This window comes from Suricata suricatta, chromosome 17, assembly GCF_006229205.1.
Source record: "Suricata suricatta isolate VVHF042 chromosome 17, meerkat_22Aug2017_6uvM2_HiC, whole genome shotgun sequence".
In the NCBI taxonomy this organism is placed as follows: domain Eukaryota; kingdom Metazoa; phylum Chordata; class Mammalia; order Carnivora; family Herpestidae; genus Suricata; species Suricata suricatta.
In genome coordinates, this window is record NC_043716.1 from 17,638,146 (window position 1) to 17,650,376 (window position 12,231).

The following is a 12,231-nucleotide window of genomic DNA, read 5'->3' on the forward strand; positions in this document are numbered from 1 at the left end:
CGCTCACCTCACTGGGGAGACCTCGTCGATGCGGTTCCCCAGCTGAGACTCATGGGACTTGCTCCGGGTGAGTGTGGGGAAGCTGGGCAGCAGCTGGAAGACCTTGCGGCTGGGCGGGGGTGGCGTCCGCGGTGGCTTCAGCTTCGTGTGCCTTCGCAGCTGCGGCGTGGTTGGCGGGGTGATAAAGCTGTGCAGGGTGCGGGGGGTCAGCCGGCCGCTGGCGTGCAGGGGGACACAGGTGTCCGCGGGGCCCTCGCAGGGGCCGGAGGCTGGGGAGTCCAAGGTTGGCAGAGCGGACACGGAGATGGAGCGCAGGCCCTGGGCACTGCTGCCCGGCCTGCCCACCTGGGCACTCCCCGGGGGCCAGGGCGGGCAGGCTGGCGAGAGGGAGTCCGCAGAAGGCCCTGAGCCACTCTCCCGCCGGGCATCCGATGCGTTCCAGCCCGAGTCGTCCTTGTGCTCCCCTCCTGTGGGTCAAGAAGTTGCATCACAGATGACTGGAGCCGCAGGGATCCACGGGGTATGCGGCCAGGGCCCACAGAGGGTAATGGCCTGTCCAAGGCTGCACAGTGCCTTAGCAGAAGGCTGGGGCTACCAGCCTTTATCAAGGCCTTCTCGTGCACACATGTCATCGCCCAGGTTATCTGTGACTGAGGGCACCAGCACAGATATCACTGTCCCCATTTTATAGAGGGGAAATGAGGCCCAGAGGGAGAAGGGCTTGTCTGGGGTTCTTACTGGCAAGTCTGTGGGCTGCAAGCTGGGACGCCCAATCCAAAAATGGGTGACCTCAGAAATGGAAGTGGTAACTGATCTTTAAGAGTCAGGAAGGGGAACCCGGGATGTGTGAAGGGGACCAACTCCATGTCAGGAACATTCAGGGTGCCTGGGTGGCTCAATTGGTTAAGCGTCAGACTTTGGCTCAGGTCATGATTTCACAGTCTGTGGGTTTGAGCCCTGTGGCAGGCTCTGTGCTGACAGCTCAGAGTCTGGAGCATGCTTCAGATTCTGTGTGTGTGTGTGTGTGTGTGTGTGTGTGTGTGTGTGTGTGTGTCTCTCTCAAAAATAAAATAATAAACATAAAAAAAATTTTTTTAAAGAAAATTTAAACATCAGGAAAAGAGTGTCCCAACCTTCAATAGTAATCTTCCCTGGGAATTTGCTAGGAAAGAGATCCAATTAGGATCTGGCTGCCTGCACAGTTGACCCTGGAGACCTTGGGGCTCTGGGCAATTCCTGCTCAAAGGCACAGTCTGTCTGGGTACTGAGGGAATATGAGGAGGAGGACCCTAAACAGCCCGGAGGGCTTCCCAGAGGAGGTGGCACCTGGCCTGAGCCAGCTAAAGAAGACAGTGAAGCAGGTGTACCAGGCCAAGGGAACTGCGTGTGCAAAGGCAGGGAACACATGGCACCTTCTACAGAGCTCCCCGTGCCTTGAGAGGTCAGGACAAGCCAGGGAGATGCAGAGATGGAGTCAGAGGGCCAGCCCCAGCTCAGGAGGGGTCTTGGAGGTCTCGCTAAGGACTTGGGGTTGAAGAGACTCCGAAGGACTGGGGGCAGGGAGAAAGGAGCCTATCTACAGAGACCCTGCTGGGGGGAAGGAAAAGACACCTCCCTCCTCTCACCAGTGTGTGGAAAGTTCTAGAAGGTAGATTTTCACTCAAGGCAAAATCAACTTCCACACTGGAGTTATTCTACTTTGTGCTTTGTACCCTGACTCCCGCAGCCTCCCCAGCACGTGAGACCACGGGGATTCAGAGAGAGACACACGGCCGAGGTCAGGCAGCCCTCGACCCCGACTGCAGCCCTAGGCCTCCTCCCACGAGGCCGTCCATTCCAAAAACCTACGAACATGGCCCAGCCTTGCGAGGTAAAGAGCTCTCGGTCATCAGAGGCACTCAAACCCACACGGATGTGTATCTGGGATGGGGGACAGAAGTGGCCTTCGTGACTCTCGGGGTTTCTCTGTACGTTCCCTCTGTCTTCGAGGACCCTTCCTCTTACCTCACCACACAGTGACTTTCTTTTCACGAATCAACATGGCAGAGTGAGATACTCGGTCCGTGTGTTTGCTCCTACAGACCTGTAGCCACGACTCACACTGTAATTTATACAGTGGCCTACAGGAGGCTCTGGCGTGTCTGTCACCCAGGGGACGAAAGAAGGGCCAAGTCTGCCACCCAGGGAAACAAGCCCGACCTGGGGCTTGATCCCATGACCCCGGGATCATGACCTGAGCCGAAATCAAGAGATGTATACTCAACTGACTGAGCCATCCAGGCGGCCCTGTCCATTATTTTTAAAATTTTTTTAGATGTTTTTATTTATTTTTGATACAGAGAGAGACAGAGCATGAGAGGGGGAGGGTCAGAGAGAGAAGGAGACACAGAACTGGAAGCAGGCTCCAGGCTCCGAGCTAGCTGTCAGCACAGAGCCTGACGCGGGGCTCGAACCCACGAACACGAGATCTGACCTGAGCCGAAGTCAGAGGCCCAACCAACTGAGCCACTCAGGCGCCCCTAACTTGTCCATTTTTAATCCACTGCTTTGAGCCAGCTCAGGGATGGCCACTGGGTCTTGATATACATGCCAACACCACCTAACGGGCAGGGGCTCTTGAGAAGGACTCTGGAGTCACTCAGTAGGGAGAACCCAGGCATGATTAGTGACGTGCGCTATGGACGAAGGGTAGGAAGCGTTGGGAGGAATGATCTCCCTGTTCACCAGCCGCGGACACAGAGAACCATCCTTCGCTCACCTTTCTTAAGACCAGTGACCACAAGGCAAGTGGCTTCAACATTTTATAGAACTCATCAGGCCTAATACTGAGAAGAACACTAATGTATGCCAGGCTCTGGTCTAAGTGCTTGACATTAACTCAGTTCCTCCTCACAACACTATGAGAGAATGTTGTCATTACCTCCATTGTACAGATGAGGAAACTGAGGCCTAGTGGGGTTAAGAAACAGACCAAGGTCCCACGGATTGTAAGAGTGCTGGGCCCAGTCAGGCAGAGTCCACGGTCCATCTTTACGGCAGCTAGACTATTCTAGGTGCCACTGAGACTCTGACCACATGATCTGAGACACAAGGCAATAATGGTATCCACCCAGACCCCAGAAGGTGCCCTTGAGGTATGGCCACCACTGGGGGCAGACCCACTGGGGTGGGGTGTGGCCAGGACCCTCTTGGGAACGTCAGGGTACCAGACGAGAAGGAGATGGGAGGGACCCTCTACACCCCATCGGCCTCCTCGGCGGCATGGTAGAAAAAGCACCCTCTGAGTTAGAAGCCCGGGTCCAAAGCTCAGCCCGGGTGTGTGCCAGCTGTGGGACCCGGACAATTCACCCAGTGCTTCTGATGGTCTAGCTACAACAGGCACTTCCCGCACCGCTGGGAAGGGTGTCGCCACAGACATGTCAGGTGCCTGGCCTAATGAATTCGTGCTTAATGAGCCAATGCTCTCCCTATTTTGGTACTCAGGACGGGCAGGCAGGGACCTTCCTGATACAAATGGGTCACCTCCCCCGGACAGGGGCGCCTCCACAATTCTTTACAATTGGGGCAAAAGGATGGAAGGCAGATGAGTTCCCCCACAATCCCAGTTTGGGCAGCAAGTTGTTATAAATTTCCACAACGTGGAAACAGCCCTGTACGCCGACTGCTGTGTGTCCTTGGGTCAGCCCTTGCCCTCTCTGGACTCAGTCCCGTCTGTGAACTGTGGGACGTGAAGACAGGCTACGTCTCCCTCATGGTTATTCTTTGGCACCTGCTGGGAGGCCTGGCGCGTGGAGGTCTGCTGAACTGACTGGGGCTCTCCATGCTAGGCTCCGAGGCAGAGGAGGACCTGGGATAATAGGGCCGAGACAGAAATCTAGCCTGGTGCCCTCGGGGGGGGGGGGGGGGGGGGGGGGGGGGGCGAGAGGAGACTGTAAACCTCAGTACCTTCCTTGAGCCTCAGGCAGCCAGAAATAAGACAGGTGGCTCAGATAATTAAAAACGGGGCTAATTCCATTCATTAGGCTCCCTTTGAAGCCTCGTTGGTGTTGGTGTCATAGTGGGAATGTATTCGAAGCTGTTTCCAAGGCAAGATTAGAAAGCCTGCAAATAATTCTCAAGGAACTCATCATAATACCAGGATTACACACTTTGTACACACTCCCAGCTCAAAAGCCATGCAACTTCTCTCATCACGCTTGTGCCTTCGGGGGACAGAGCCCGGCAGCCAATGGGGACAGGAGAAGGTAGGGGGCAGGCTGGGGGAGAGCTCGGGCGAGGAGGGGGCTGGAATTCCCGGGGCCACTGGAGGGTTCAGAGCCCAACAGACGTGCTCAAAAGAGGGGAAGGCGCACGGGGCCCAGCCAGGGGACCAGGGTGGGGTCCCTAAGGATGTGCAAAGGCCTCCCTGGGTTCATACTAGCTTGATCCATAGGGACGGCAAGCCCTCTAGCTCAGGTCAGGCCAGTCACACACAGTCTGGCCTTTCCAAGCTGCCTGGGAAACTGGGCCACACTTGCCCCACCCCCATCACTGGCCTCAGCAAAGGCAGTGGCCCCAGGGAACCAGGACAGCAGGCCTGAGGAGGGCAGGCTGGTGTTCCAGCCCAGGCGGAGGGACAGGGAGCCGACGGGGCTGGCCGCAGCGCTGAGGAGGCCGGTCCTACCTACCCAGACCTGTCACTTTCCGCAGGCAGGCGAGGGCGCACTGCAGGCGGCCACACTCCTCGGCGTTGGCCCCGTAGCGCCGCAGTGTCTCCTTCACCTTGACCTCGTTCATGTCCAGCAGGGCATCCAGAGTGAGCTCGTTGAGGATCTCCTGAGGCAGAGAGAAAAGACCAGCAGAGAGCCGTCAGGCCGGCCCTGGCACCCTCCTCATCCTCCCGTGGCCGGGGCTGGGCTCCCTGCTGAGTGGCAGGGGACAGGTGCTGACGGGTGGGCCTCCCAGAAGCCTCCACTTGTCAGAGGACACAGGCAGCCTGCCCTCACCACCCCCCCCATCCGCCCAAGGGCTCCCAGAGACAGCAGCTGAGATAGACTCGCCAAAGCTTCAGGACCAGAGTGAGGGAAGGAAGAAAAAAACCCCAGAAAAGTTAATGAGGAGGGCATGGTACCCGCCTGTTTCTTCAGATTCCTCTGCACAGAAAAATGATGAATCATGACAACTTTGTAGAATGATAAGAACTTCAGATAACATGGCCCTTTACAAGTCTGCCGTATCTGAATTAGGCAAGACAGATTTCAAATGAAATTGGCTTACCAAGAGAAGGAGGAAAAATAATTTAACCCTCGCCAGGCACGGTGTAGGCACTTCCTGCCCTTGCCTTATTTCTCAGTCAAAGCCTTTCCAGGGTTCAAGGTGGCAGAGAGGAAGGGATGGGCTCAGGCGTGAAAAGGGCTCCATGACTTCGATGAAGGACGGCCAGGAGATAAGGGACACGGGGCCTCTGGGACAGAGTAGCCCCGGGGTTGACCAGCAAGGAAAAGGGAGCCTCAGACCTACAGCTGTAAGAATCTGAATGCCTGTGGGTGGCCTCTAGGTAAGAGGCCAGCCTTGCTGACACCTGCACTTTTCCAGCCTGTGAACCCCGCAGGGAAGCTGGCTGAGCCCACTGAGCTCAGCCATCCAGTCTTGGTCCACAAAGGTGAGCTAATAAACGGGAGGGGGAGGGGGATGTGGTTATTTGTTGTGCGGCCACAGAAAACCAATACAGAGAGTGACTATTTGAATCAAGGCCCAACTTCAAAGCTTGTGCCCTTTCTCCTCATCAGGGAGGAAGGAAACCCCTCCAGCTGTGATTGCTTTGAGCCATATGAGGTACCAAGCCTGGAGCAGACACACAGAAGGCTGGGACAGCCTCAAGGGGCTCACAGGTGACTGACAGAAAAACAGATCATTGCAATGGCCTGTCAGAGAGAAAGCTCGAAGAGCTACTGAACAGGGTGGGGGGAGGGGAAGTCGATTTTCTTCTTCTTCTTCTTTGGTCCCTTTCTATATTTTCCAGATTTTCTATATCAGGGAAGGCCAGACATCCCACATCAAATGACTCATATAAAACCTGCAGAGAATCTAAGATAATTATCATTGATTTTGGCCAGCTGTGTTAATTTTCTTTTAAAAGAGCAACAGTTGGGGCGCCTGGGTGGCTCAGTCAGTTGAGGGTCCTACTTTGGCTCAGGTCATGATCTCACAGTTCGTGGGTTCCAGCCCTGCATCGGGCTCTGTGCTGACAGCTCAGAGCCTGGAGCCTGCTTCTGATTCTCTGTCTCCCTCTCTCTCTGCCCTTCCCCCTCTTACACTCTGTCTCTCAAAAATAAATAAATATTAAAAAAAAATTTTTAAGAGTAATGGTTATTGGGGCACTTGGGTGGTGTCCAACTCTTGATTTCAGCTCAAGTCCATGGCTCACGAATTCTAAGATCAAGCCCCAGGTCAGGCTCTGTGCTGACAGCATGGAGCCTGCTTGGGGTTCTCTCTCTCAAAATAAATAAACTTAAAAAACAACAACAAAAGAGTAAGGTTATTGTCAATTCATGCTGCTATAAATCTTAGACTCAGGTGTCAAAACTAAACCAGACGAAGATATAGGCTATGAGTCATTAGAGCGATGGCCTGGGGGCTTTGTAATGCTGGGGGGAGTCGCCATGGCTGATGCCTGGGGTCTGGCCGTATCCCCCCCTCCCCCCGCTTTAGTGTCTTGTCTGTATTTTCTTCAATATCCATGGCTGTGGACAAGACTGATTGACAGCTGTTTAGAATGATTCACATCAAAATTTAGAAAAACAGACACACATGAAAAAGCACCAACCCGCTGGGCAAACCCCCTGGTTGTCAGAAATCCTTCCAGATGATAAAACTAGAGCCTCACAGGAAACTGCTGATAAGAACAGCACAGACAGGAGGCTGGGGAGATAAGGGGGGGAAGGGAGAAGCAGCTTTGGTTCAATCAACGTGTCTCCCTCTTCTGGCCTCAGGGACACTCAACAAAATACAGGACATCTTTTCCCCTCATTTTACCGCGAAAAGCAATTTGGAAATACGGTCCAGAACAAATGGAAGTGACGCTGACATTTACAAGACCGCGCAAAACAACACGAGGCCTTTTCCTGGCGTGTCCTTGGTGTGTCCTTGGCTCTCACCAAATGTGCATCTTCCCAGGGCCGTGATGACTCCACAGGTCTCCACAAGTGGGATTCCTAAACCAGCCTAGAAACCCAATCCCAAGTCTAACTGTACTGCACACGAGGATTTTCTTCCTTCCTTTCTTCCTATGCCTCTCTCCCCACCCACACCAAGTTCCCAGCTCTCAGACATAGTAAGTACATGCATTATTACAGACCATCTACCAGTGCGGTGTGACCAGCGCTCTGTATAGGACCTACAGTCTGGACAAATCAGCAAGGGCATGCAGTCAAGTGCACCTTTACTGAGCCTCAGAGACTGAGGTATGGCCAGCCAGAACAGAAACCTAGATGGCTGGATTCCAGGGCTCCCTCAATTCTTCCCTGCCCTCATTCCTGAACCTGGCAAAACCTTGGGATGCAGTGACTACCTTGGTGGTGGGAGGTGGGCAGGAGCGGGGGAAGTGGTAATAATGTTTTTCGAAGTAAATTCAAGGAATTAATTTCTACCTGGTTTCTGAAAAAACAAACCACACGGTAAAATGGAAATTCTTTGTTCTTTATCAAGTAAAGTAACCCCCTAGAAAAGAGAAAGAACGTGTTCAAATCCATTCCCTTAAAAAAAAAAAATGGGTGGGGGCATGTGTCCAAGTTCGCACTTAAATTGGAGCTGCTGTGGGGCAGCCGATAGGTAAAGTGCCTGCCTTCGGCTCAGGTCATGATCTTGCGGTTGGTGAGTTAGTTGGTGAGTTCGAGTCTTGCATCGGGCTCTGTGCTGACAGCTCCGAGCCTGGAACCTGCTTCGGATTCTGTCTCCCTCTCTCTGTGACCCTTCCCCGTGCGCATTAACTTTCTCTTGCTCTCAAAAATAAATGAACATTAAAAAATGTTTTTTAATTAAAAACATGAACTGGAGCTGCCCCTCCCTCTCCCGGTGATGAGGGAGCAGAAGACAGGCTGAGGGTAAAGCACAAGCTAGCACCGCCCCCACCCCAAAGTGGGATGTGTGTGATCCTTCTCAGGCTGCCCAAGGGCAAAGGAAAGGAAAGAAAACAAATGGCTAACTGATAGAGATCACAGTCATACAGGACTGAGTCTCCATCAGTTTGTAAATATCTTAGTAAATGACAAGAAGAAGGCAATCTTATCAATAGTCTTATCTCCAGAAATATATAAATTCCATTTCCTGGAGCCCCAACATCACCCTCCATAGTGATGTGGGGAATAAAAGCAAGAAGGAGATGGCAGGTAAAATTAAATTTCCTCTTAACCTGCAGCCCACTGACAAATACTTGAGGCAAATACAAGAGTATAGCATTTCTTCAGGACCCCCCACCGTCCTACCGTTAACGCCTTACCAGAGGGGAAAGGACCATAGTTGGGCAGTAGCCAGGCCTCCAGTATCTTAGGAGTCCTCTTTAGCATATGGACCTCCGGAGGGAGAAGGAGCCACTCTGCAACCCCCCTCCCCCCATACAGCTCCTCCTACCCAAGTTTTGATAAAATCCCCTTTTCGCACCAGAGGTCTTCAAACCTTGGCCTTTGGCTCCGCACTCCACAAACCCATCACCCCAAAACTTCATCACCAGGGCAAGCTTGGCTTTCTGGAGGTGTGGACTGTGCGCGCCCTTCTGTGAAGTGTGAATGCCAGCACACCATCAGCGTCACCATTTCTGATGCTCCTTCCATTTTTGCCCCTTAATGATGACGGAGTGTGGGGCAAGCTGAGGGCAAAATACAAGCTGGCGCGCGTGCGCGCACACCCCCCCCCCCCAGGTGGAATGTCCCGTGGACTCTCCCAGCTACCCAAGAACAAAGGAAAGGGTGGTTTAAGTGCTTGCCCGCCGTGCTGATGTGGGAAGCTGAGGCTAAAGAAAAACTAACCTCCTTTAGTGCCAACAGCCCATTGATGAGTCCTTGAAGCCGGCAGAGTGACCTCCTTCTAGGAGCTCAACTGCCTCACTGATGACACCTTGCTGGGAGCTAACAGGAACCTTTACTTAACATCATCCGGATCTCGAGGATCCTGTAAGTTTACTTCCTTTATCTCAGCTGCCCCAAGATCTATGCTGGCAATCATGCTCCAAGCTTATGGGTCCCCCCGATATGCATCTGAAGGGTCTCATGACTGAGGTTTTATTAAACAGTAGTAAGTGGCATTTCCCTAGCAATGGCTAGCCCCTCAAGGTCCCAGAAAGCTTGCTTCCAAAATTCCTTAGAGCCGTACTCCATCCCTGACCCCCTCCCAACCTGAGGGTGTATAGTGAGTTACCCATGAGGACTCCAGCACAGCTCTTCCTGCCCACGGGTCCTGTCCCTGGACTTTAATGAAATCACCTTTTTGCACCAAAGACACCTTCAAGAATTCTTTCCTGGCAGTCGGCTCCAGACTACCCCACCCTCACCCCAAAACTTCATCGCCTAACCCCTCCTCCTTGCAGGGCTGGATCACTGACCTGGAGAGAGGGATCACCCCACCCTACCTGAAAGCTGCACTTAGGGAAGCTAGCCACCAGTCAGCTAGTCACCTCATAGAGTAAGGGCCTCAAATACGCAAGCCTCAGGGCCAGGCCTGGGGAAGATATGAGACCAGTGGAGATGTGGCCCTCTTGATGGATCTTTTAACAGAGACAGAAGTAGGAGAAACACTTCTTTACTGGACAAAAAGAAATCCGAGAGTGGTAGGGTCCAGATTAATTGGAAACCCACTGTTTATTTATTATTTTGAGAGAGAGAGACAGAGATTGAGCAGGGGAGGGGCAGAGAGAGAGGGAGACACAGAATCCGAAGCAGGCTCCAGGCTCTGAGCTGTCAGCACAGAGCCTGACGTGGGGCTCCAACTCAAACTGTGAGATCATGACCTGAGCAGATGTTGAACGCTCAACCGACTGAGATGCCCAGGCACCCACTAAAGTTCTGATCAGGAACTTCTAAGGCTTTGTGTCTGTAGGCAAATGGGGAGGGAGGGTGGTGGCCCAGCAGCCAATGCCTTTGGCAACACAGTGCAGGGTGGCCAGGCCTTCTCAGGGAGGCATCCCCACCACGAAAATAGTGCTGTGGCCTTTCAACACCTACAAGTGATTTCAGACCTGAAGTTCTCTCAGTCAAGACGGGAAAGTGCACACTGCAAACGGGCTGGAACCAGCAGAACCAGTATACAAAGAGAATGCATCCCCCCAGCATGCAGCTGGACCTCCAACTAAACAACAGTCAGGCCGGGCGAGCGCAGGCGCAGGCCCCTGGGAGTGGCCCTACGCAACTTGCACCCCCAAACCTCCCCCGCAGATGTGACGTGCCCACCCACAATGACCGGCGCAGCCAAGTCTAGTTTCCTGACTGCGTACACCTTCTCCAGACAATCTCTATGCTGAAAGTGAATTAGGGAATCAGGTTCACCAACTGAGGCAGGTGCACTCCTACCCCTGCCAATGACTCGGCAGGCAAAGTTGCTCTGAAACCCGTCAGGTCTGAGAGGCCGCAGGGTCCCAGGAGGGCCTCCCATCTGCCTGGAGGGGAGGACCCATATCCTGGAGCAGAGGTGAGAGCTGAGAGTCTCCCCCACCCCGTCCCAGCTTCTGTCTAAAGAAGAAAATATGGAACCAGAGGGGTGCCTGGCTGGCTCAGTGGCAAGAGCAGGCAACTCTTAATCTTGGAGTTGTGAGTTCGGGCCCCACGCTGGGTGCAGGGATTACAAAAACAAACAAACAAATTAAAAAAAGAAAACAACGAGTAGGAGGATATGAACTAGAAACCAAGACGGGCAGACATGGTCACCCAGGCACTGCCAGGATGAGAAGCCTCGACTCCGGCCAGCCTCTGGTCAGCCTGCGACCACAGAAGCGGGACAGCGAGGACACAGGGCAGAGCAACGGCTCCAGAAAACACTGGCTTCCTGCCTCTGCCTGTTCCCTCAAGTCGCACTTTACGTTCTCCAGTAGGTGACGTGAAGTTCTTCTTTCCGGGAATAATTGGAGAGCAGAACTGGTTGAGTGCTGAGGTCACTGCCAGTCCATGGTAATTAAACTGCTGGTTCGGGTCTCTGGTGCAGCAGGCAGGGCCAGGCTGGGCCCCCCGCAGCTGTCCCCTCCCCCGGGGCGGCTGGTAGCAGCTAGTGCCAGAGGCCAGGTTTGAGTATCAGATGGTATCCTGGGACTTACTGCAGCCACGGGGCTGCCTGGAGTCTATACTTAGAAGACTGTCCCGGCCAACAGTGAGAGCCGTCCACACTCGCCACGGTCAGTCAGGACTGGAAATGCCAGGGGCCTCAATGCCTGTTTGAGGACCACGTACAAGAAGGTGGGGCAGGGGGGTGCAACTCAAGGCAGAATTCCAGTGAAGGCCTGGGTTAAAGGCAGCCCAAGAAGCAAGGCCAGGCTTTGCGTTTCTATCTACCTTCTGGTCTGAGGGCACAGGAAGGGTCAGTAAAGCCAGTGGCAGCCTCCTCGGGGCCGAGAGCTCTCCAGGTCCATTTGCGGAACCCGGATGTCTGGTGTGTGGGCATGGGGCATCCCCAGCTTCCTGGAAAGGGCCCGAATCCTTCAGCACATACCCTTCCCTGGGACTGGGCACACCAGAGAGGCCAGGGGTAGACCCCAGAGCCCTGCACACCCCTCTGCGGCCAGTGGGCAGTTGGGGAAAGGAGAAGAGCGAGGAAGTTTCTGCGGCAGCCCAGGCTGGGAGCCCACGTGCCTCCAGTTGGGAAGGCATGGCCTGCCACACGTTCCTCTCTGCCTTCTGCCTGCGGCTGGGGCCCAGGGACAGGGACAGTGAGACTCACACAACAAATAGTTGGAAATTCTGGAAGGCACAGGTGGGGCTGAGGCAGCGAGGGCCTGGGTCGGGCAGCCTTCTGGTTTCTCCATGCAGAAACCCAGGAGGGTGCTGGCTTTGTCAATGGCCCAGATCTGGGCCCAGCCTCCTCCTATCCTGGGCCTGGGAAATGAGAAATATGCGCTCCTAGGAGAAGTCAGGCACTTTCTGGAAGGCTTCTCCCCACTACTCCCTAGCTGGACAGCACAGTGAAGGAAGGGCCAGACTCGGTCAGTGGAATCCCCTGACCTTGGGCCAGTCCCTACCCCTTCTCTTGGGGTTTGGTTTCATCATTTATAAGATA

General features: G+C 54.0%; 1 protein-coding gene across 6 annotated transcripts in view; it reads right to left on the reverse strand.

Moving 5' to 3' along the window:
* Nucleotides 1-12,231, reverse strand: part of KSR1 (kinase suppressor of ras 1) — a 155,481-nt gene that overhangs the window by 42,083 nt on the left and 101,167 nt on the right. For all 6 annotated transcript variants that reach the window (XM_029928993.1, XM_029928992.1, XM_029928994.1 and 3 more), the window contains 2 exons: nucleotides 4,668-4,815; nucleotides 8-467 (listed from right to left, as the gene is read on the reverse strand). In XM_029928993.1, the coding sequence (XP_029784853.1) occupies nucleotides 8-467; nucleotides 4,668-4,815 (608 nt within the window). The remainder of the gene's footprint in view (nucleotides 1-7; nucleotides 468-4,667; nucleotides 4,816-12,231) is intronic.